Source organism: Anser brachyrhynchus, assembly GCF_964034855.1.
Source record: "Anser brachyrhynchus genome assembly, chromosome: 9".
Taxonomy (NCBI): Eukaryota; Metazoa; Chordata; class Aves; order Anseriformes; family Anatidae; genus Anser; species Anser brachyrhynchus.
Genome location: NC_137703.1, coordinates 16,942,974 through 16,967,317, shown reverse-complemented (window position 1 = coordinate 16,967,317; position 24,344 = coordinate 16,942,974). Strand labels below are relative to the sequence as shown.

The window sequence follows — 24,344 nt, the reverse complement described above, 5'->3', positions numbered from 1 at the left end:
TGCTATTTCATATTGCAGTCATTTTTGGAAGAAACTGATCATTAGGGTAAGAAGAACTTGATCCTAGTCCTTATTTACTCTTACATGAAAAATGTTTTTTTCTTTAGTTCCGACTTCATACAGTCTGGTAGGTATTACAGTTCTCCAGTACTGGATTTAATTGTCAGCAAAAATCAAATTTGATCGAATTTACATAATTCTTACAGGGGAAAAAATCATGCAATATTAATGTAAGTGAAGATGTCTAAATGTTGCAAGAAGTTACTGGAGCTTTAAGCTGAGACTTTATTTTGTTCCTAAAAGAGAAACTTTATTGGCAATTTACTTCCCTACCACTTGCAACGTCGTAATACATCCCCTTGTAGAAGTAGAAGGGTATTTTTCTCTGTAATCCACGTGTCAGTTAAGTGTTTGTGTTACCAAAGTGATACTTCACCAGAACTGGTCTAGAGATGATAAACAGTCACTTGAATTAAAAGATCTTGAGATACAAGGTACTATAACTTGAATGCTTATTACCCTGAGCTCTTTTTCCACATGCCTGCTTATGGGGTTTGATGAAGTGCTGAAAACGTTCTATCTGTTACTAACAGCTGAATTTCACCATCTCTTTGGCAGGTATTTTAAGAACTTCGGAGATTTTTGTGACAACTTGTAAGTGGAATGGAATGTCAGAGAGTAGAAATTTCCATTATTTTTAGCTAGCTGTGTGAGGTCTGTGTCAGAGCAGACTGATGAGGTCTAAATCACACAAGTGTCTTCTGGTGAACAACTCTGATGCAATGCCCCCATATCAATTATCTTCAAAAGGAAGGAAAATATGAACTGCTTATCTCCCTTGCTAAGCTGCTGTAGTTATCGTTTGTTCAGCAGCTACATTCTTTAAAAGTTTTCTCCTTAATGCCTAGAATATTGCATGATTTTCCTAGATGAATCCCTGTCAGTTGTTCGAAATAAATCGTGCCTCCAGCTGACCTTATTTGCAGTTCCTAGGTGTAGCTGTTCATGACGTTCATTGATGTATCTCTCTGGCTGGATTTACTGTCCTATCTCATTTAGTTACAATTGCCTGGGTACCTTTACTGACAGCTGAGAAAGAGGCTTTAATGTATTGCTCTTAAAAGTGCAGGGATGGAAGAAATTGTGTTCTGTATAAACTTTAGATTAGGGAAACCTTCTAGAAACTTGAAAAAGTCCAAATACTGTGTTCTAAATTACCTAGCAGAAGCCTTGGATTAACATTCACGAAGATGTTGCAACATCTTCCCATTAGGCTTAATTTCATTTTCTGTCCCATCGAGATGAGTTTTAGTGGGGGATCGCTGGCTGAAGAGTGAGTCAACAAGAATGTTAGCACCTTTTTGCATCTCCCATGCTCTCAGTATCTCCTGAAGCTCTCAGGCTCTACAAAAATGAATCATGGTGATTCTAGCAGAGCCTTTTTCCAGTATTTTCCTCCACGTTCAGTGGGAGTCAAATGGCTGGCTACTTCTGTTTCTGAGCCTTACACCAACACCTGTAGCTGGAGATAAGACAAGTACCCCACTACTTTGTTTTTCTAAATCTCCAAAATCTGAATTGTAACATTCTTTTTCTCCCTACATATACATGCTATTTTTCTACCTTTTTATCCTTTTAATCTATATACACGGGAGGAATGGATTACAAATCTGTGTCCTTGCTGAATTCGTCTGTGCCAGACCCTGGAAACAGCAAACCAGTCAAGGGTTGTGTTCCTGTCACAATAAAAGGATGCAGTCTTTGTCTGTAATGTTTAGCGGTGGTTTACTAATGCATAGTTTCATCTTTACCAATTATATGGGTTCTCTTCATCTGAATTCTTTAATAATTCTACAGTTTGTCATTTACCTTGTTGATTTTCGGTATTACTTGGTGTCAGTTCTCTCTTTAAAAGAAAATAACACAAAGTGTTATAATATGGATGTCTAGTTCTGTGGAAACCCTAAATTGAAACCCAAGCATATTTTAAAGATATAGGAAAGGATATTATTAATATTTCAAAAACTTATTGTATGTAAAAATCTGAATTTAAATTTTCATCTCACTAATTATAAAGCTGAGTTAAGTACTTCTATTTTAAACGCAGAGACCATAGATTATAGTCAGCATGTTTCATTTTCACACATCTGCTCCAAGTGCGGAGTGTTAATGGGAAAGAAAACAGCAATTATGTTCTTTGTAAGAGAACAGCCTTCAGAATTAAGCCCGCTTTTGGATTTTGTAAAACTTCCTTTAAGAAAAAATAGAAGTGAATGTTTTAGGGTCTGACTGGTCATTTTTGTGTACAAGGAACAGATTGATTATCAATAATTATTAATTAATAATTAATAATCCAAGAAAGTTATTGGTGTGATATGTACAGAGATGCATCTCAGCATTTTTTTCAGGACATTATTACTGAAAATGGAAGGAAATACTTTTGCATTTCTAAATTGAGGTCTAGATTATTGAAAGCTTTTTTCATACACACACTCACACGCACACACACACTCTCTCAGGAGAAAAAAGTGTCAGATACTGATGTTATCCAATTAGCAGGTGGCTGCGTATTTACCAATGGTTACATCAGAGAAGTCTCCCTGTATTCCCCAGACAACTCAGTGTCTTGTTGAGTGGCTGCTTATGTTAGAAAATAATCAATGAAAAGACTGGCTTCTTTACTGTCTTAAATACCTTATTTAAGATTAGTTTTTTTTTTTTAACCTGTAACAAAAGTGTTTCAGATGATTCCAAACAGAAACTCAACATGTCTCCAAGTTTTAATAGTGGTTTGTAGTAGTGGGTAAGCTTTCCTCCACAGGGGAAGGGGAGGGATGCTGTTTAAAATTGGCTTTGCCCCAGCATTCTGACGAATATTTTCCTTATTTCCTATTTCAGTCTATAAAAAACAACCCACCTTACAGCATGCTGCAGGCACGTTTGTCTTGGGGTATGGTTGTGGATTTAGGGAGGATGGAGCCTTTAGTCCCATTTTGGAAGTTGTTTCGTTTGCTTGATGGCACCATTTCTGTTCTATACATGCTGAATTAAACTGAGTCAGTTTTGTGCTCCTGCATCATAAATGCATCGTACTGCAGCATGGGCTGTATGTGAGCCTGGCTACGTCTTACACCTTCAGTCCGTGAGAGTTCTGATGTTTCTGCATTTGAAGGAGCAGGTTGAGAGAGTATAGTGACAGCAGTAGGAATTAATTTTAGCAAGACTTAAGGTATTTCTTACGTACTAAATCATTTAAAATAATTATAAAATACATATAAAAAATAAACTACTTATACCTGAAGCTGAATGTTAACAGGCTTTTCTTTTTACTCTCTACTCCCTGTGCTGAGATGGAAGATTATGCATATGTCCTTGCTAATTTCTGTTCCTGGCTGGTCTGGGTTGGTTGTTGTAAGTGTATTTTCTAAATGCCCCGACTATTTGAAGTTGAATCTTTCAGCTTGCTGTTTAAATAATAATGGGAAAAAAATTGCCAAACTTGTCGTGAAGTGCTACACATCATACAAGATGTGTAATTGTTTCTTAGCAGTGTAGTTACTAGTAGAATATTTTGAAAACTGCACTGCAACATGTTTGCTAAGTGTGTGTGTGTGTGTGTAAGCCAGAAACCGTCAAATAAAGTCAAGTCTTGGGTGTTAAAACAGCTGTACAGGTTACTGCAAAGAACTTACTCATCTTCTGATCTGCTCATGGCAACTCCTGTCAATTTTTTTTTCTGTAAGAGATTTGGAGTTTTTCTTTGCAATTTGAGAATATCAATTAGAACAGTAGATGGGATTGCGCTGTCCATATAGTACCATAGTGTCCAAAAAGACCTCTCTTCAAGGATCAGTTTTAGCCAGCATCACTCAGTGCATTTGGATTTTACCAAAGAAGCTTCTGTTTCCTGGCAATTCTTCCCTGACCTAGAAGGCTTAGATCAAAAGCAGCTGTCTACAGAGAAGTAATAGTAACACAAGGTTATTCTGTCATATTAGGATTGGGAGTGAGATGCTTTTATTCTTTTGATAATTTTGCATAACCTTAATTATGTATTTTACTTCTTTCCTGGTCTTTCAGAAACAGCACTAATCTTTATATTGAACATTGCACAGCTGATACTTCAAAGACAGCGCCAGAATTTTTAGTTTTAGAAGCATGTAATGTAATTGGCTAAAGTATATTTTTTGTTCTTTTTCTAGAAGCCGATCACATAGGCACAGTTGGAGTTTGCCCAAGTGTTATGTGAGGTGTGCTGTGTAACAACGGATAATCTGAGCCTTTTTTTTTTTTACATGCTTTGTTCCATTGATGTTAAAGAGGTGCCCAGAGTGAAGTGAAAACCTTATGGCAGATCAGCTACACCGAGCCACTTGGGGCCAAAGTGCTCCAGGAAAGGTGACTGTTAACTGTTCCCTGTAAGAAATGAGAAGGTTTATATATATATATGAAGGGATAATATGCATGCAATGCAAACTTGATATAAAGTAGGAATAGAGATTTATACAAGAAATTCAGATCAGTTTCTAAACATCAAGAGTAAATGATCTTTCAGATAAAACAGTGGGGACATGGAACCTTTATTCCTTTTACATCTGTTCCATGTGTGGAAGGAGCAGATTAAAAAACCAGAAGTGATTCTGAAATGTATGCTATGCTGAATTCACACCAGTCTGATTCTTTGAATCTGAAAGAATTTGAAAGGAGGAAAGGTATTTGAGTTGATTACATCACACATGCTAACTGAAGGATGGAATTACTGTTTTTGCAATTTGTATTCATGTTTTAGAGCTTTTTTCCACTGTTAGATTAGCTACATCTGAAAAAGGGTGCAGTGGTGCTTTGGGTGACACTAGAATAACCTTATCTTCCTTGTTAGTATTTAACCTGCATTTAGGGCAGAGCAGATTACTTTTGGATTGCACACCTGCTAATTTTTCATTCAAAAAATTATTAGCAAAACTGGATGATTGTTTTGCAGTTCTCCAGGACCTTGTTAGGTGATCTGCTTCCTGGGATAGTTTGAGACAATGCATATCCTGCTTCTAGGTATTGAAGAGACCTTTGATCTCAGCTCTATTCCTCTAACATGATGTAGTTTTGTCTGTTGGCCTCTTATTTTAGGTTTTGAACTTAAGGGATTCTAAGAAGCAGTTCTGCCTTGTGTAGGAGGGAAGCATGTGGAGTGGGTGTTTTAAGATACCCTTCTGTGTACCTGTTTGTGTGGGGCCAATGGCACTTCCCTAATCGGCCCTTTCCAGTCCTGTGTTCCTAAATTGCATTTAGCTACTGTATTTCTGGTTATTTTTTCACTTGCCTTTGATTTAGGCAATCAGCTCTGAGAGGATTTTGTTCAGGGGTCTGTTCATCTGAGTAGCTAATTCTTTCCCCTTCAGCAATGGGATGGATGTTGACTGGTGCCTTTGTGCTCTGGGAGAAGGCTTTGGTGTATTGCCTGGTTTTAGAAGAGACCCTTTCAAACTAGACAGAGCAGTTCCTTACTACACTGAGACTATTCCTATCTTCGCACAATAAATCTAGAAAAGTGACTGTGTATCTTGCATACATAGAAGATTGTATGTTAATGTCCAAGTCATCTTACCTGTTACAGTTCTGCTGAGACTTGTAATGAGGGAACCCTTAGTTAAATGGATCTTATAAACGATGCCGATCTTAAAGTGATTATCTTTTGTGCTGGTACAAGGTAGGAATCTGGTTATTCTCTGGGCTCTTTGTGAGACTCAGATTTATACTGAAAGTGTTTGGTGACCTCTGCTGTGTTTCGGGTGCTACCAATGTAATCTAAAATATGTAAGATCTCCTAGATATCTTGACACTGTATAAATTATCCATAGCGATTGAAACCCAAAGATGCACATCTAGCAAGATGTTTTTTTTTAGCACTGAAGTGATCATGTTTACCTACTACTCAGCTACTGTTCTGCATATAAGACTTCTGTGGGCTTGCTTTATGTTCATATAGGCTAATGTCTCAGTGTTCAAACTCCCAGCACCAATGTCGATGCTCGATGATGGAATTATTTTGCAACTGTGATCCAGAAGAAGTTGCTGCCGAAGATAACACGTATCACAACAGCAATAATCATTTCTCTAGGTGTTAGGGGTGATGTGTGAGGTTCCCTTTCCCACTGACGTCAAACTACAGACTCATTTCCTTTAATTCAAATTTGGGATCTTCCTGGTAACCTAAAAGACATCATCCTGGATCTCAGTACAGTGGCATTATATTTTTAGAAAAAGCAGTGTGGTATCTCTCTAGCATAACAGCAAGTAAAACCTTTGTAGGAACATACAGTGTAAAAATACTCTTACGACAAAAATGTTCAGCATACTCTTTTGTTTGGATTTCATGCTTGTGTCAAGGACCTTACCTTCTTTACATAGCAGGATTCAGATTACTTTTTTACTTGACTGACAAGTACTCTTCTATTTGAATTTTCTTCTAAAAGTAGTTCTGTTTCTAGGTTGCTGTATTTGCTTCAGCAAGAAACCTCCAGCACAGAACTGAGAACAGAATGTGCAGTGGTCCTGGGAAGCCTTGCAATGGGTACAGAGAATAATGTCAAATCCCTACTAGACTGCCATATTATTCCAGCCTTATTGCAAGGTACTTTTCACTCACTGTAATCTGTGTAAGTAAATGTTTCTAAAGTACTTAAATAAGCCAAGAAAATGAAACTGAACATTAGTTTTTGCTTATATGTATAGGATTACTGTCGCCAGATTTGAAGTTTATTGAAGCTTGCCTACGATGTCTCCGTACCATTTTCATTAGTCCTGTAACTCCAGAGGATCTACTATACACTGTAAGTTGTAAGCAGATTATTCTGTCCTTTTAATTATAATGCTATTCTAGTGTGTTAAAGCTTACAGAGTTGGGAGCTTCCTAAAATTAACAGATAAAGACAAGAATCTGTTTTAATGGGTCAAATGTGCTACACCACAGAGGAATCCTGGGCATGTCGTCAGTTGGTTTTGCTTTAACTTAAGGAAGGAGACGCATAAAAGTTTCAGAGACCTGTTAAGACTTGTGAAGATTTTAATGTGTTTTTCTTGTGAGCAAGGCTGGCTCATTAGCTGCTTTTGGTTTCTTGTAGAAATTTGCTGTTCTAGTTGTCATATGCCCAAAACCCAGTACCTGTTTGGTTTATCCACCACTGCAGGCTTACTTTGTGAGGGAGAATCAAGAAGACACTTCATGATGGTTATGACCACCAGCACTAATAAAATATACTTGAGGGTTTAATACCCAGTGTTGTCCCACAACCAAACCAACTCCTTGCAAGCCCTTGGACGCCGCAGTTGAGAATCAATCAGGGTGTTTGTTTATATGCTGTGTGTAAAGGCAGAAGATCAGGTGGAGCTACTCTAAACCAGACTCTAATAATACTGCTTAGAATAGTTTGTCCTTTGCTTCTCCTATGCACATAAGCATGCAATGAGCATGGATGTACAGCTGGTGTATCTGGAAGAACTCCAGTTCCTAGTAAGTAACTTTTCCTATAAGACGTTGAAAAGGAAAATAAGTCTGTACCATGTCAATCCCTTTCAGTGATTAAGAAACAAACAATTGAAACAGAAGTTACTTTTGTTCTCTATGTGTTTCTTGGGTCTGTCTATCTGTTTTCTGTTGAGATGAACAAGTCTGGATTGTTGGCAGCAAAATTTTCTAAAGTAAGTCTGCTAAATTCACAATATTTAAACATAAATCTTAAAAATACAAATAAATATTGAAAAGCTTTGTTTAATCTCAAATGTAGATACAAATAGAATAGGAGAGACTGAATGCATGTTTATTTTGCTCATGTAAAAAGTATTACTAGAAACTTCCCAAATAATTGAGAAATAAAATTTCAGAAATCACTGTGCATCTCTGAAGCTATTGTCATTATAACTATTGGGCTACTGTTATTTTCGTTATCATAAAAGTAGCTAATGAGCATGAAGATTTTGCTCTACTTGTAATCCACTTCTCCCCTGGTAAGAGAGTTGCAATTTATTAGTCATTCTTCTGCAGGTAAAACAGAGTCTGATTTACTTCTGTACAGTCAACTTATACTGTAAGTTCTCTGGACAGGAAGAATCCTTGAGTTCTTTCATCTCTTCTGTTTGGCACCTTTCATCTCATGGCAGTAATTTAGTTTTTCACCTTTCCAAACTAAAATGGTCAGTGTTCCTGTTAATGTTATCCCCTCCGACTGACAGATACTGGTAAAAGTAACTGATGGCTTTAAAATGTTGTCATTTTGTACCTTGCCATAAGGCTCAAGAAGTAACTGGATGTGTTTTCAGAAGGGAAGTTCCGTGTGCAATGATTTTCTTTTGCTGTGATTTACTTGGAGTTCTTTTTTGGTTTTGTTTTCCCATGAAGTGAAGTTCCTGGACACAAAACCAAGAGCTTTTATACCTGGCACTGACTCCTGTGTCATTCCCCTATCCTCCCTGCCGCGAGGGTGCCTCTTAGAACTGTCACTTGTGTCTTAAGTATCTCCTGTACTACTTTAACGATCTTGTCTTGTGTCTTGACCTGATGGAATTGAGAACTCCAGTGTTGCATTCTGAAACAATTTATATCAGGAAATGAAGAATGTGGAATTAGGAAATGTGTAGAATATGGAATTAGTACTCCTTTAAGTAACAAACTGTTAACAAACAATGCTGAAATGGTCTTAATACTTCTTTCTTTTCTGGCTTGTTTCCAGGATGCTACAGTTATCTCCCACCTCATGGCACTGCTCAGTAGGTCTCGATATACACAGGAATACATATGTCAGATCTTCTCACATTGCTGCAAAGTAAGAAAGAGAATACATATTCTCTTAGACTTCTTGTGTTTCTGGCATATAAGAAACTGTATGAGATGATAATGCCTTTTGTGGCAGGAACATAAGGACAGTAATGACTGAACTGCCATTGCTCTGGGTTTGTTGTCACGTTTACTGGGGTTGGTAGATGTTTCTCTACAGTAAAACAAAACATGCAAATAAGTAATTTTTGGGGTGTGTGTGTGTGTGTGCATATATATATGGCTACTAAACAAAATCAACAGTCTAGGCAAATATCAGTTCTCACTATTATCGGTATAAATGTAGAAAGACTTCATTTTTTTCCTCTGGAAGTTTCAAAAAAGTGTGAGCATCTCTTTGCAGAGGGCTTGCATCTGCTTTCAAACCATCTGTTTTAAACCCAGAGAATGGTTTCTAAGAGGTGGTGTAAGCTGAGAGGAGGAACCATACTCTTCTCAGTTGAGCTGTACCAGTTTCAGGTTTATCCAGATACGTGTTCATTCCTGTTATATAATGCAATTCTCCTAATCTGGGAAAACTTCTCATTTAAAAACAGCAACAACCCCACCCCAAACAGAGTTTTGTTCTCAGGCTGTCTTGTAGTCTTGAGACATTCTGATTTTTTTGCACTATAGCCCCAGTTTTCCCACACCACTATTTTATTATATTATTGTTGTTTCTTTTGGTAGTTACTATATCTGCAGGTTATGCAGTAACAGTTTCAATTCAGTGCCGAAAATCAGAATTGTATAGCATCTTTCCCATTTAGAAACAGTTTATAACTAAAATATTATAGATTGTATTTATCTGCTAGACTGAAAAAATGAAAGTATTCCAAAATATATGAATTTATCAATATTTACCTCCAAAAGTCTACATTACTGCTTAAATATGAGTCTTCAGAAACTGAATTGTTTCTTTGTTTTGGATGTATGTTTATCCAATTTCATTTCTTCTGTTAAATGAAACTGAGGACTGAAGACTGTAAGAGTGATTTAAAAATGGAACTCAGCTGCTCTTATTTATAGAATTGTTAAAGCAAGCATAGTAAGATAAAATCCTGCACTGGACTGTAGAAGTTCAAATCTGTAGTTAATGTTGGGAAAGGAATTTGGTATTTTAAGAAGAAAAATGCACCAGTGGATCTCCTTTCTGCCTGTTAATTTTTTATATATTTTTTTAATTTGGAAAATCTTAGTGCTAAAAACATTATTGTAAAGAATAAAAAATCTAGTAGGATTTGAATGAAAACATCTGCTTCTCCTGGAGCTGCTTTTAAGTTGAAAATTAGAGCAGCTGGAACATCCAAGTGGTGTATCCTTCAGTCTTCTTATTGGGGGGGAATACTAATTTGAGTAGGAATTAGTAGTTCATCCCGCTTCCCCTTATCTGGGGACGAAGAGAGGTGCTGTACGGGCGTGGAGCAGGCAGCGGGAGAACTGCAATGTGAGCTGTTTTGTCTGATTGTTCCTAGTTACTGTCAGGTCAAGACACAAGTAAGTCATGCCTGTCTAATGACAAACACGGGCACCTCGTGTTTAAATGGCCCTTGAACATCTCTGTAATAGGCTGAGTAACTTGAACTGTTGAAAAGCTGGGCCTTGTTGGCACACAAGAAAAATAACGCAGGACTGATTACATACGGAGGTACAGAACACTTGTCCAGTCAGGGTTAGGTCGGTGGCAATACAAACCCTGCTGGCTGTGTGAAAACTGCTGCGTAACTTCAGGTAGCTAACCCAATTTGAAAACAGTTACAGTCATCCTTTTCCAAATGAGTTGCTTCCTCTTAGCTCCACTGACTCCTGCTGAGTTACATCTCAGATATATGGTTAACAAAACGTAAGCCCAGTCACACTGTAAGAGAATAAGAAATGTCATATGAACCCGCTATACTGTTTTCCAACACCTACTCCACTCCCAAAGCCTCTCTCAAACAAAACTTGCAGCGAATGTTTTCAGCAATCCCCAAGTTTTTGGAAAGAAAAGGTTGATACTGTGAACAGACAGAAACATGAATGCACAGGAAAAGCAGAGTAACGGCTATGAATAGTAGGACATATAATTGCATTTACAGAATAAATATTTAGCTATGTAGCAAAGAAAAACATTTGTGGTTGAGTAAACAGATCATTAGAAATGTTAAATTGATCAAGAACTCATTTCTCTCTTGTTCTGGCAAATGCATGTCTTGAGTGTAGCTGTAAACTGTCTCCTTTCTTATTTTGATTAATTCTTGGATTTCAGATCTGGTAACTAAGACAAAACATCAATTCTGTATTCTCAGACTTAATAAAATGCATCTAGTAGAGTGAAGCAGGGGACTTTCTGCTTTGTGTGATAAGTACATTCTTATCACTAAAAAATACTAAATACTTCTGAAAGTTTCGGTATTTAGAACATTTTTAATTAGGACTCCCCCTAAAAAGTCATGACTGAGAGAACCCGTATATTTTTTCCCTGAAGAAATGTTACTATGTAATAAGTATTGATGTTTTATTTTTTTTTCTGTTCATGTTAATCGATGTATGCATTAAACAACTGGTGACATATCTCAACTTCTTCCCCCCTTGTTTCTGCATACTCTTCTCTGCTTAAATCTTGTGCTCCGTTTTCTCTCTTCCTGGCCAGAGTCTTGTTTGGTCGGGTTTCTCAGGTTCCTTGTTTCGTGCCTGCTCGGATTTCACTGGAAAAGCTCAGACCTGTTCTCCTTAGCTAGGGAATCCTTAATTCAGGTTCCTAGAGTATTGCTGTTGTTTTCTGCTTGTACTTCATGCTTTTACTGCTTGTCACTGCATTTTTAGAGTTAAAATTGAGTGGTGGAAAATGCTGACTCTGGAAAAGAGCCATTCTAAGCAAAGGAAAGTGTTGGTTTACAGGGGAGTGGATGCAGTTTTTAGCATACATAGTTAGGACTCTATCAACATACAAGCAAAACCAAGTGAACTGAAATCAGGTTGATGTGCAAGGCTTGTTAAAATGCAAGTCAAAACGTACTTTCTAAGATTCTCTATTACAGTTGATTCGTTTCCAGAGAAAGTGACGTGAGTAGGTAAGCTTTACTATTTTAATGGTCAAGTTGGAAAGATAAGGTATGCGTTTGGAAACAAATGGTTGAATGAATGATTTGAAAAGATAGTGCTGGAAATTATATCTGAACGTGGTGACAACTCTGCATAAGTAATACATTCACCGCCAGCTGAAAATTAAAATCTCGTGTCTGGGAAAGATCCAGGATAAAGCCTGTAATCAGGGCAGCTTCCTCGTAAGCCCATTCTGAGAATGTTTTCTTATGTGATCCTAGGCCTGGTGCTGAATCCCTGAACCACGGTACATTTACACTTAGGTATCTACTTTTAAAATTTCGTTATGGAATGAATTGTTACACTGTTCTATCCTACTGCTTTCTTGAAAAATCTGCATTTTATGATGGAAAATTATACAAGAAATGTGATTTCTCTCTCGAATATTACATCTCTTGATTATATTTGGAGAAAAAGATCCCTGAAATAGAACTGGCTCCTGGAACTCTGTTAGGATGCCCAGAGAGAAACAGAGTGAAAAGGCCTTTATTATACTGCTGTCGGAGATACTTGGAACTAGAAAAGAATGATGCATTGTGATAGCAAGATTTCACGTGTATGTTTGAAGCTGTCTCTGTTCATGAGTTGGTACTCAACCTGACTGTGCATTGAGCAAGCAGGATTGGTGCGTGCAAACACAGTGTGCACAGATTGGATATATTCAAGTACAGCAAGTTATGCAGCTATGAATACACCCAAGTGTTACCTCTGTACTTGCACCCGTCCTGTTTGCACAGAGTTTACCTCTTCATCTCTTTGAAAAATCAGTAATACCCATGAATTACTAGAACAATCTTGGTCAATATGATTTTTTTAAAGTTTAAGTTCATTCATATTTTTCACATATCTTAATATCTGTTCTTCAGCTTCAACACTGGCATAGCTGCGGCTTTAAATCATTGCCTCAGCCACTTCTGTGTGCCAATGTAAGTTGTTTTCCTACTTCAACCATGCTATTTTAATTGCATTTTTTTGGTAGAAAGCTCTTGGTGGCAGTAGCAGCTGAAGCATCTCTTAAAGCACCAGATATGTTGCATCTAAAAGTAACTTTCATACTTTTTTTTCCTTAGAGGTAAGGGAGGTTCCAAAAATGTTCCTTTGAACATAAAAGGAATCTGATTTCAGCTGTATCTCAGATGTGAAAATAAAGCGTCACTTATGCATACTGGGGTGTGTAGATATGCCCATGAACTCAGCTGGGTTTGAATATAAAATTAAGGAGTGAAGATGCTTTCTTCACTTGCAGATTAGTTGAGAAAATGTATCAAGGTACGATTGATGCTGTGACATTACAAAAGCTGAATTTAAATTGCGCATGGCTGATGTTTAATGCAAAAATGACTGGAGTCATGAATCTACTTCTAAAGAAGTGTTTGTAAGTCACAGACCAAATCTCCCAAGAGACGCTGAGAGCTGTGGGCCCCACTGGTGTTTTGTGGTTTGTTTCTGACCTCATTGAGCCTTGTCATGCTACAGAATTTCTGAGACCTTTCTACTGCAGAATTCAGTACTTGTGTTTAATTCCAAATGCTTTTTAAATCTAGGAAAAATATTGATCTATCAGCCATTGTTGACTTAAGTCTTGAAGCCAATAAATGGGTGATGGCTGTCTAGATTTATGCCTAAATATGTTTGAAATTAAAATAATCTGTAGGAGGAAAATGTGAATCTGTTCTCAACACACTCACATTCTGTCTGGAAACAGTTTTAGAACTAATTCCATTTCTTCTGAAGTTAGAATTGTTGAAAATGTTTAATATTACACACAAAAAAAGTTAGTGACTAGAGATATTTCAAATGATTTGTGGAGAAAATCGGGAGCTTTCCATTGTTTCCAATATGAGGAATAGAAACATAAGTAGTCTATCCATGTTTCTTTATTTATGAAAAATAATAGTTTCCTATTGAAGTGAAAAGTGAAAATGATTACCAGAAAAGGACAAATGGTATAAATTGGAGATGGACTTCTTTATTTAAGAAATAAAAAGTTGGTATGCCAACTGATTTCAAAGTACATGCTAGTAAATCTACCTTTAAATACTTTAAAAAAAAAAAACGGAGCTAGTGGAAACCTTATACATGTTTTTTAAAAATATATATATAATTGCATTTTTATGTTTTCCTTTGTAGGGTCCAGATCACCAGACAATCTTGTTTAACCATGGAGCAGTTCAGAATATTGCACATCTGTTAGTCTCCACCTCCTACAAAGTAAGACATTAAAATTATTCAAAGTTTTGTGTATGCTTATGAAAGGGATGCCAGTGATGTTGATTTAAAAAAAAAAAAAAGTATACATGTATGAACTAAAACTGTAAATATGTGTAATGTTCATTTCTAGAATAAAAATTGTTTTTACCTGCCATATGGATTTCTATCAAAATGAGACCTATTATTTTGGAATGCTCTGTTAAGTTAGGGTATCGTTAATTAAAACAGAGCTGGCATTTGTTGATCTGACAGAGAGCAGTCACTTGGCAAACCAATAAAAATGGTCTAATATGCTGAATGTTAAATGATTTAAAAAAAAAAAAATCAGAAGAAAAGCAAAGGTGAGCTGTCCTGAACAGAAGTCATCCTTGAGAAAACATGAACATGGAATGTGTGAAGGCCACCAGCTACCAGTGTTTTCTGCTCACACGTCTCAGCTCCATTCTCTGTTATGTTTTTGGGAAGTCCATCCTTGGGTATCTGAAAGTACCACTGCTGGGAAGAAGCATCATAGTGTACACATATTGTGGTGGCAAGGAGGGTCAGCTAGCTGTTTTCAGTCTGAGGCCAAAATTTCAAATCCTAAGCATAGCTGTAAGAGTCTGCCGTAAATTACTTAATAAAATGTTTGAGTGTGTGAAGTGCTTTCCAAAGCTTTTCAGTGTAACTTAGTGTTTTGTTTGTTTGTTTGGAGAGCTAGCAGATATCTGGTATGCAGATAATCTTGAAATCTGTCAGAAGTCAATCCTGTGATCTGTAAGCAGTCAAATTGTTATAGACTTTCTTATGAAGTTATCAGTTTATTCCCCCCTCCCCAAATGTATGAATATCACCATTCTAAAAATCAGAAACACATGAAAGTATCCATATGTATCCCAAGTTATTTTTATTGCAATATCTAATACAAAATATCTAATGTTTTTGTGCCATTTTTATTTTGTTGAAAAAAGGCTGTTCACTGCTTGATGAAGACTAGAGAATATAATCATTCTTGTCTTATTTCGGTCTGCAACCTAATATAGAACATTCTCAATAACTAAAGTATCTTTCAGCAGGAAAGCAAGGCTTCAAATAAGAATTTCATGTAAAGGGAAACTTGGTGTTTTGTTCCAGGGCCTAATTATCTTATGTGGTGGTTTTTGTTTTTGTTGGATTTTGTTTCTTTTTATAAATCCAGTTGGAAGTACGCTGTCTTTAATGTTTTGTTAGTGAGACTGACAGATTTCTGTTTTCTGTCTTTCTGTATTAAGAAGTTTTCACCGTGATTAGGGAACATTTTGTTCGTTCTTCTGTCAGCTGATTTTTTTCAGCCTGTGTTGTAAGGTGAATTTTCCAAGCCATGCATCTGTTTGAACCTTCCTTAATTTTTTTTCAATCAACTTTTTTAAAATAAAGAAATAGGAGCTTGGTAAAATTTTCAAGTCGCTTTTTCACCAACAAGATACATGTAGCGTTGCATTAAAATACATATTTAGTCCTACCTGACTGGAAGACATAGGACTGTTTATTCCTTTGCTAGTTTGGTCAAACTTCTAAATTCTAGGTGTACATACTGAACCACTTTTTGTTGCTTTCAATACACTTCCCTCTGTTAATACTCCCAAGGTTACCAGCCTTATTGTTATCTCAGCTGCTTTCTTAGTATTCTCCATTAAATAGAAATTCTTGGCCTTCTCGTGTAATTGATGCATTTTTGTGGAACACAAGCTATTTCATTCTCATACTTATCTACCCAGTTTCTTAATATATAGCCAAATAAATAAGAACATGACAGGCAACAACAGCATTTAAAAAGCTTGCACATTTTTAATACTTGGAGTAGAGGCCAGTAAGGTATCTCAAGTGATTTAGTTGATAGGACCATACCAATAACCGTCAGAAACCCCCCAGAATGGGGTTTCGGTTCCCATGAAAAGAGTTTATGTAGGTCTGCCAGGAGAATTGCCTATTATTTTTCTTTGGTGTTGGGATTTTCCCTTCTGCAGTTGATGACGTGAGCATCTTTCCCATTTGTTATATCATTCCGAGTGTGCATCTTCACCAGTGAGATGTCCGACACAAAGGGACTACAGCTCTTACAGTGCAATACAGAAAATCTTTTCAAGAGCATATTTGCATGTTTTTCCACATCCCTGCATTGTGTTTCTCATGTAACTACCGAACTAATTGCCGTTAAGTAGACAGTACTAGAAAAGAGAGTAGTCATTGTAGTAATTTTTAAATCTTTTATTAACAGAGCAATATCACATAAAATAATTAACTTCCAGGTAGACTTCAGTGGTTCTGATTAGAACATCTATAATGCCTTCTCCCACCTCCCAGCCCCCCTGCCCTGCTGTTTCTTCTGGCTTGAATACAGCACTTCAGCTGTGGGTTTGACTCTTTTCAGTGCTTTTTGATATACAATCTCTGTTTCCTGCTGCTTTGAAGCATGCACTATATTCATTAGATCATCTGAGAAGAAATGTTGTCAAACGAGGCTTTTGTTCTGAAACCAGATATCCATCTCTGCTATCCATTTTTCCTTATTAAGGCTTCACTGCTACTGATGAGATCTTACAGTGGCTGTAATGAGATATTATAAAATAAGTGCACAGAAGTTTTATTCTCTGGGCTGTTGTTGTCTACCTTTGGATTTCCATGTTTCTAGGACTTTTTTTTGATGAGGGTAGGATGGACCTAAACCGAACTTGCAGTAATTGCAAATGCTTTCTTTAGTGACAGGGTTTTTTAGGTCAAAATTTTGTTCCATTTGCTTTGTTGTCATACTAAGCATGTGGTAACAGGAACGTGGAAAGACATGGACACAGCTTACCTATGTGGAACTGTAGACGGTGAAGTCAAAGACTAATATCTGAACTAAATTAAATTTTTTATCTGGGAAGATGATAATGAATGGTCTTCCCTGTGTCAGAAAAGAGGTTTTAAGGGCTTCATAGCCTTGCTTGACTAGGTAACCATGAAGGTTTGATGGTTAGATGGTTTTGGAGTTTAGGTTGCACAGAGAGGTTGTGGGGTCTCTCTCCTTGGAAATAGCCATCTGGACATTGTCCTGGGCAACCAGCTCTAGGTGGCCCTGCTCCATCAGTAAGTTGAACCAGATGACATCCAGAGGTCCCTTCCAAGTTGCATATTGTTTGTGTACAGGTGATAACTGAAGTTGCGTAATAGCAGCACAACTTACGGTATATATTTGCTTTAAGATTAGTTTAGAATCAGTTCTACTGGATGGTTCTCTTTAGACGTTTTTATTAAAATCACCTTTAAAGACTTATGAAATATACATCCCAGTGGCACGTGGTTTAGATTCTCTTGGGTACTTATGAGTCCTCAAAAGACTTTAGTATTGTTCTGATACCTCCATTCTTTTGTTGTTGTTTGCATGTTTTTGAGTAACCACAAATGAAACTACTGTTTCTGAATGGCTGATTCCCACCTGCCAGTCCTGTCTTGCCTCTTTTTCATGAATAGTTCACAACATCCAATCTAGAAAGGATAATTCCAGCAGGGAGATCACAGTAGTCAAGCTGTGAGTTAGATGTTTCCATCTGCCTTCTATCCATTGTCAAACAATCTTATTGATAAGACAGAGTTATTTCTGTAAGCCTGTACAACAGTATGGTCCAATTTTACTGTTAAGTTAGCGTTTACATTTATGTTTCATAGTATGTTTTTACACAGGTTCGAATGCAAGCCTTGAAATGCTTCTCAGTTCTAGCCTTTGAAAACCCACAGGTATCAATGACTCTTGTAAATGGTAAGTATAATGCAATGATTGCTTGTTTGACGCTTGTTTTATTGACTGGTTGAATGAGAGTTGCTTTGAGTTCTTTCATCTCTTGCAGTGTCAGTTGATGGAGAATTGTTACCGCAGATTTTTGTGAAGATGTTACAAAGGGACAAGCCTATTGAAATGCAGCTCACATCAGCCAAATGGTAATTTTCATCAGGAATTAAAATGAAATAGTGTGCAGTTTAATACTTTTTAACTGTTGCTTTTTTCCTTCTTGCAAAGTTATATGTGAACTAAAACATTAGGTAGGAATGATCACAGATGATATTTACATTACCTAACCCCTTGAAGAAGTTGTTCTCACCTAGTAAACTCACAGCATAAGTTTCACTTGTTGTTGTATGTAAAGAAGAAAAAAAACAACAACAAAAACATTGGTGGGCAGCAGTTTTACCAGGAATGTGTATTCATACATGGATTTGCTTTCATGCGTGGGTTTGCATGGAATTTGCTTATGTTAAGTTTTACTTTAAATAGGCTATGGTCAATTGTGTGTCCTTACAGAGTATAATATAGATTATAATACTTCACAGGTGTTTTAATTAAAATAATTATTTTTTAAGCTTCATGTGTTCATACAGCAGAATTAAAGTTATTAATTTTATAGTTCAAATCAAACTTTCCCTTTTGGTGTAGGCAGGTTCCTGTGTGAGTAACAGTAGGGTTGCTCACTTCATAAGCTGAGAATTGACTCTGCTTAAGACCCTCACCTGTCTGTTTTGTTGATGATGATGGAATAAATGACTCAGTTGATTAAAGAGAGAAAATTACCTGTCATTATAAAGTACTAAAATCAATTGTAAGTCAAGAGTTTGGCTACTGATATACTGTTTGATTTGATCTCTTCTAATTCTCTACATTTACAACTTCCATTTTGGATTTTCATGGCTTATTTTTGAACTGGGTCAATGAGTTCTCTGATTCAATTCACCAAACAATTTCACTGACACTTGTGTTAGTGCAAAGGTTTTAGTTTCAGGGTGAGGAATAAGTGGGGTAGGTAGGATGGTCTTTTTTTGTTCATGTTGCCATGCTATGGTGACTCAACCCGTTCGTGAAAGCTTATAAAGTGAAAGTTATAAAGAAGTGGGGAGGGTAGCGTTGTTTTAGGGGGGTAATCCCCCTCTTTTTGGGAGGTTGGGCTGGAGACCTCCCACACTGCCTTCCAACCACAGTTGATCTGTGCAATCTGGTTTTTCTGGTTTTGTTAAAGTAGTGAAGAAGGCAAGGTAATTTACCTGTCTTGTAGAAGTCTGTCACAATTGATTTCTTTGTTTCTTTGACCATTCAGAGAAGACACAAAGAATTAGGATTAAAATTTTAGTTTTAAGTATGAGAAATATATATATTTTTTAAACTTAGCTCAAGATATGTGGCTGTTGATTAATTACAAAGGCAGACTGGAGTTAAAAATGTGTTCTGGGTTTGGATTGTCTCCTCGTGGGATGAATGCTCTCAGGTGTGCTGGTGTTCTTTACTGACCTGCTTCAGACTAGAAGGAGCTGGGTGGAGGATCTCATCTGTTGCTGTTGCTTTGCAGTACTTTGACTCAGATAGATTTTTGAAGGCATAGAAGAAAAGGGCACAGTGAAAAGCACAATAGGGAATTGCAAGAAAAAGGAAAACAATCCAACATCTTGTCTTTCAGACTAGGTTTCTAATTAGTCCCTGGGCAGTCATCTTTCTTAGTAGGGCATTCAAGGCCTCAGTTTCTTAATAGTCTGAGGCCTTACAGAGACCTACTGGTTTTTCTTCTGTAAGTCCACTCCTGCTTGATTCCCTCCGAGTCAGTATCTCCTCTTTCCTTTCTGTTCTTCTAGGTAGAGTAGTAGGTGAAATTGTCACAGGTCCTCTTTTTTCTGCTTCTAAATTAGACTTCACTTCTGCCATGCCAGTTTTGGTCAACTAATGCAGAGCTCCACTCTGGTTTATTAGTAGAGTCCTTGGAGTGCAGAATTAGAGTTCTTTTTGTGAATTTATGAAGCCTTTTGTTAAATTTCTGTTTGAATCCAGACTGGTGTACGAGGATGCCTTAAGAAGGTTCCTTTGCTTTTCAACAATTGAAATAGACCTGGAAGACCTGAGTTAAGACCTTGATTGAAATGGAGTAAGGATCTTTCATTTGAGCAGCAGTGTTGGCACAGAGGGAGCAATAGTAAGCCTCTTGGAGGAGTGATTTGCACCTAAAATTGGAGCAGCAACCTTTTCTACTAAAATTACTGGAATTGCTTCCATCTAAGCAAAGCCCATCTTACCTGAAGTAAAAGTACTTTGACCTACTTCATGTCTGAAGCTGAGCCACTTTGTCCAACATAGGATCTAGCTAGAGTAAATGGCAACTGTCAGACTCATGTTTTCTCCTGATTGTCCAGGCATGAAAATGAGTATTTTCTCCTGTTAGTTGCAAGGGTCAGACAGTGAAGTTTATAAAATAACCTCTGTGCTAACAATCATTATTTTTTCACTTCTGAGAAATAATAAAAAAAAAATATTTTTGATTATGGGATTTTAGTTATGTCTGCCATTGATAGGTGTTTAGAACAGGTTTAGTGATACTATCTTCTTAGAGGTGAAATAAATCTATTTGGGCACGTGTGAAGAACTTAGGCATGCAGTGAAACATGGTATGATTAAGGTATGTTAGCATGTTACTGCTCCTTAGCTGAGCAATTATGATTGATCCTATGTGCACTTTTAACCTGCTCAGCTGAGAGTTGAAATGTCAATTTTAAGTCACTTTTACTAAATTGCAATTATTTTTTTTTGACCTCACAATTGCAACATGCTAATACTTAGTCAGTTGCAATGGCTTAGTTCAAAAGCTAGAACAAAAACTACTTGACTGTTCTTGCACTGAATGCAGAACAGGTACCCTCCGGCTTTATTCTGTTTCCTTGTTTCCGAGCAGGTAAAAGTGATAAACCATATAAACCACTTGTATTGGTCAGTGAACTGCTCGGCTTTCTGGTATTTTGTAGTGCAGAGACAGGTAGATTAACAAAGCAATGTATACATTTGCCACCATGTCTCAACACTGGAGTTTGAGACCTTGGACTTGCCATTGCCACTGCTGAACTTTACCACTAATGTTGTCTAATTAAGACCAAGTGCAGCTTTGATTCAGTGTCAGAGACTTAATAGGGTTCTTCATCAGCAAGGATGTGCTTATTCTAACAGTGTATTAAGATGTGCCTGTGGACAAGCATCAGAACTGTACCACATCTCCTAAGCTAATGCAAGGCTTGTATGTTTTTTGACCAAGCTGTCAGACTGTCAACCCTATATTGACTCTTCCCTTACTGTTTCAAGTGCTTGCCCATGCTGTGGGGGCACAGGACAGCTCTGTGGATATTGCTGCTTTATCTTAGTGAAGGTTGTTAATCTTGTTTTGTTGGTGTAAGAGGTTTGTGCATCAGTCAGACTTGATGGTTAGACCTTTTGTTTGACCGGTGTGGTGTACGTAGTGGTCAGTGCTCCGGCAGGATGTTCTGTACTATAAATCTACTTAAAAGTCTGCCTGTAGTAATTTGCTCATGTTCCCAAGTCTAGTAAGCACAAATGTATTGAAATCAACAGTAGAACAGAGGGGAGTACATTTCATTAGTGTAGCTGATTGTTCTGCAATATCTCAAGTGCATAAAAAACAAAGATAGGTGAATGTGTTTTATTATGTTCTTACAGCCTTACTTCCATGTGCAGAGCTGGAGCAATACGGACGGATGATTCCTGCATCGTTCTTAAGGTGAGCTGATTAAACAGTTCTCTGTTTAAAACAGTTTTCTCATGTGAGTCTGTGTTTTTATTTGTCTAGTATAAAAAGTAACAGTATGTTGTACTGAAGATCTCAAAACACCAAGTTTCCCTGATTTTTATTAAAAGAAAATTTTTTATTAAAATAATAATCAGTTACCTAATTCCCCATTTGTGCCTTTAAGCTGTTGTAGTAACATGGCTCTTTTAAGAATTTTTAAATAAATAGTCATACCAAAGGGTCCATATCCAGGAATAATTATCCCAAAGTTGATTATCCCACAGCAATTTGAGGTTTGTAATCATTTAAATGACTGTTCTCAAGTAAAATGGAAACAGTGGTCCCTGTATATAAACAAGGCACTGCCTGGTCTTTCAATAGCTTATTTCAGAAGACTATAGTCAGAATGCTTTCACAATGTATAAATGGAGTCTTTCAAAAGCAGATAATTTCTCAGGATTCACAATGTTTTTGTAGTTTTGTGTGAACGTTAGTGCTTCCTACTTTGGCTAGGGGAATTTGTTGTTTGTTCCTTTGTTTTTTAAAAAAAGGAAAAATGTAGTGCTGAAATAGTGGATTTGATTTTTATGCTGTATGTAGCTTTACTAGGAAATTCAGTAGAGGAAATTTCATTAAACACCGTAGGAATGTCATCTCTTTCTTAAGTCACACTTCTGTAGCTAGTCAGGAAAAAAAAAAAAGCTGTTGATGAGCAAGTCTATCAGCCCGAGATTAGAAAATAGTAACACTACCACTTCTTGTTTCTCCATGTTATATCGAAGTATTACTGTAATACTGCAATAAGAAAGTATATTTGCTTTCTTTTATAATTGTCTACCAGACTGCTACTTTCAAGTTCTCAGTATGTTTTTAGCATCCTTTTTTTCCAGAGCATAACACATAATTCAGACTTCAGAAAATGCAGTTTAAATACCTGAAAGATCTTATTCCCCCCACCCCCATAAGCTTCTCTGTTCTGAAACTGAGAAGACCCATGTTCTTACAGCGAATCTAGCAAGTGAAGGAAGGGTCTAACCAGCCACGCAGTTGTTATCGGTGTTTGGTGGTGTGAGAACTGATACCCAGTAACTTCTTACAGTTCTTTGTCTTTGCTGTGAAGGCCGCTCTGTGGTTTTAGATCCCCTCATGGGAACAGACAACTGATAAGGGTAGGCATGACCATAGCATGTGCTGCAAGGCCCTGGTATTGCAGGTAGCTATGCGTACTGCTGCTTAAAGCAGTGACTACTTCTCACCATCAGAGGCTACTGGTTACCAGCTTCTGACTGTGATCTGGTGCAAACCCTGGCTTATGCTAAGTTACACGTTAGACCAGAGAACTGTCAGCAGTGTGTGAAGAGCTGTCCCTAAGTCGTATGTCTTGGTAATGCTGGGGAAAGGGTAGGTTATCTGTAAGATACTGCAATAAGAAAATTTCTTTCAGTGTTCATAGCAGTAGAGTCTGGTACATCTACAGCTTTTGTTGGTGGCATTTTGGTATCTAGCATTCCAGGTAATGACAGATGAAAATCCATATGTTGGAGTCAAAGGCCCATCCCTCCAGTCTTTTTAAGCAAGAATATCCAAAATGCTATTCATTCCAGTGTAGCTAATGTTGATAGTGACATCTGTTCTAAACATGACTAAATATCACTTCTAAACATGACATTTATGCAGACTATTTTGACTGCATGAGAACTTAGCTGAAAGTAGCTTACTGTATACTTAGTAATGCCTGAGCAATTTCTGTCTGTAGTCTTTAAAACCATTAAAATTATTTTCTTTGAAGGTACCAGTCTAAAGAACCTTAATGACAATTGCTCTGGGATAGCTATTTGAGTTTGTGAGCTGCTTTATGAGCATAGCTGTTCCAAACAATGTTGGTGGTTCTTTTTTTGTTTGTTTGTTTTAAACTTTTCAGACTCTGCCATGTTTGGTTCGAATGTGTAGCAAGGAGAGACTGCTGGAGGAGCGAGTAGAAGGAGCAGAAACTCTGGCTTATTTGATTGAAACAGATGTGGAGCTACAGAGAATTGCCAGCATTACTGACCACCTCATTGTCATGCTTGCCGATTACTTCAAGTATCCCAGTTCAGTGAGTGCAATCACTGATATCAAAAGGGTATGTTTCCCTTCTGAGTCTTTGAAAGTGGGCAAAACCAGTAATAAGTGGGCTCGGGATGTTTCTTTATTCTTCTTAAGCCTTGTGTCAGAGTTCTTCAATGGAAAGTTGGCCAGAGGTCCAGCCATGATCCTGACGCATGTAGTCCCCAAATCTGTGCTCATTCGCTGCTTTTTCTGGAGCCTGAAATATACAAACTAAGAACTTAGTGTATATTTAGACTCTGCGTCCTGTAAGAAGGATGGTGCTGTTCTTTGTAGAACACAGAGAGATGGGCTCTGGGTATTTTAATACAGCAAGTATCATATACGAGTTTCATGATGTTTTCCCAAGATAGGAATGAAGTACTAGACTGGGGCATCTGCAATGTTCTTTGCGGAGTTTAACAGGCTTGCCTTCAGGAACCAGAGCATTGCAGCTTCATAAGGGGTAGTTCATGTGATACAACTGATTTCAATTCATAGGTCAGCTTTGTGAAAAATGTCAAGTTCAGAGATGGTTCTGCTCTATTAAGCAGAAAAACATTTGGATGTCATAGCATTTCACATTATGTGCAGATATTATCTGCATTTGCAAG

The 24,344-nt window shown here is 37.3% G+C and overlaps 1 protein-coding gene across 8 annotated transcripts in view; it reads left to right on the top strand.

Annotated features, from left to right (window-relative positions):
• The window catches only part of ARMC8 (armadillo repeat containing 8), a 62,934-nt gene that overhangs the window by 22,924 nt on the left and 15,666 nt on the right, over nucleotides 1-24,344 (top strand). For 2 of the 8 annotated variants that reach the window (XM_080604146.1, XM_080604143.1), the window contains 9 exons: nucleotides 6,486-6,628; nucleotides 6,730-6,827; nucleotides 8,724-8,816; nucleotides 12,757-12,816; nucleotides 14,021-14,101; nucleotides 17,768-17,858; nucleotides 17,947-18,037; nucleotides 21,576-21,636; nucleotides 23,567-23,767. In XM_080604146.1, the coding sequence (XP_080460272.1) occupies nucleotides 6,486-6,628; nucleotides 6,730-6,827; nucleotides 8,724-8,816; nucleotides 12,757-12,816; nucleotides 14,021-14,101; nucleotides 17,768-17,858; nucleotides 17,947-18,037; nucleotides 21,576-21,636; nucleotides 23,567-23,767 (919 nt within the window). Of the gene's footprint in view, nucleotides 1-6,485; nucleotides 6,629-6,729; nucleotides 6,828-7,231; nucleotides 7,508-8,723; nucleotides 8,817-12,756; nucleotides 12,817-14,020; nucleotides 14,102-17,767; nucleotides 17,859-17,946; nucleotides 18,038-21,575; nucleotides 21,637-23,566; nucleotides 23,768-24,344 lie in introns of those variants that run through there. The other 6 variants (XM_080604148.1, XM_080604144.1, XM_080604149.1 and 3 more) reach the window with 4 other exon arrangements.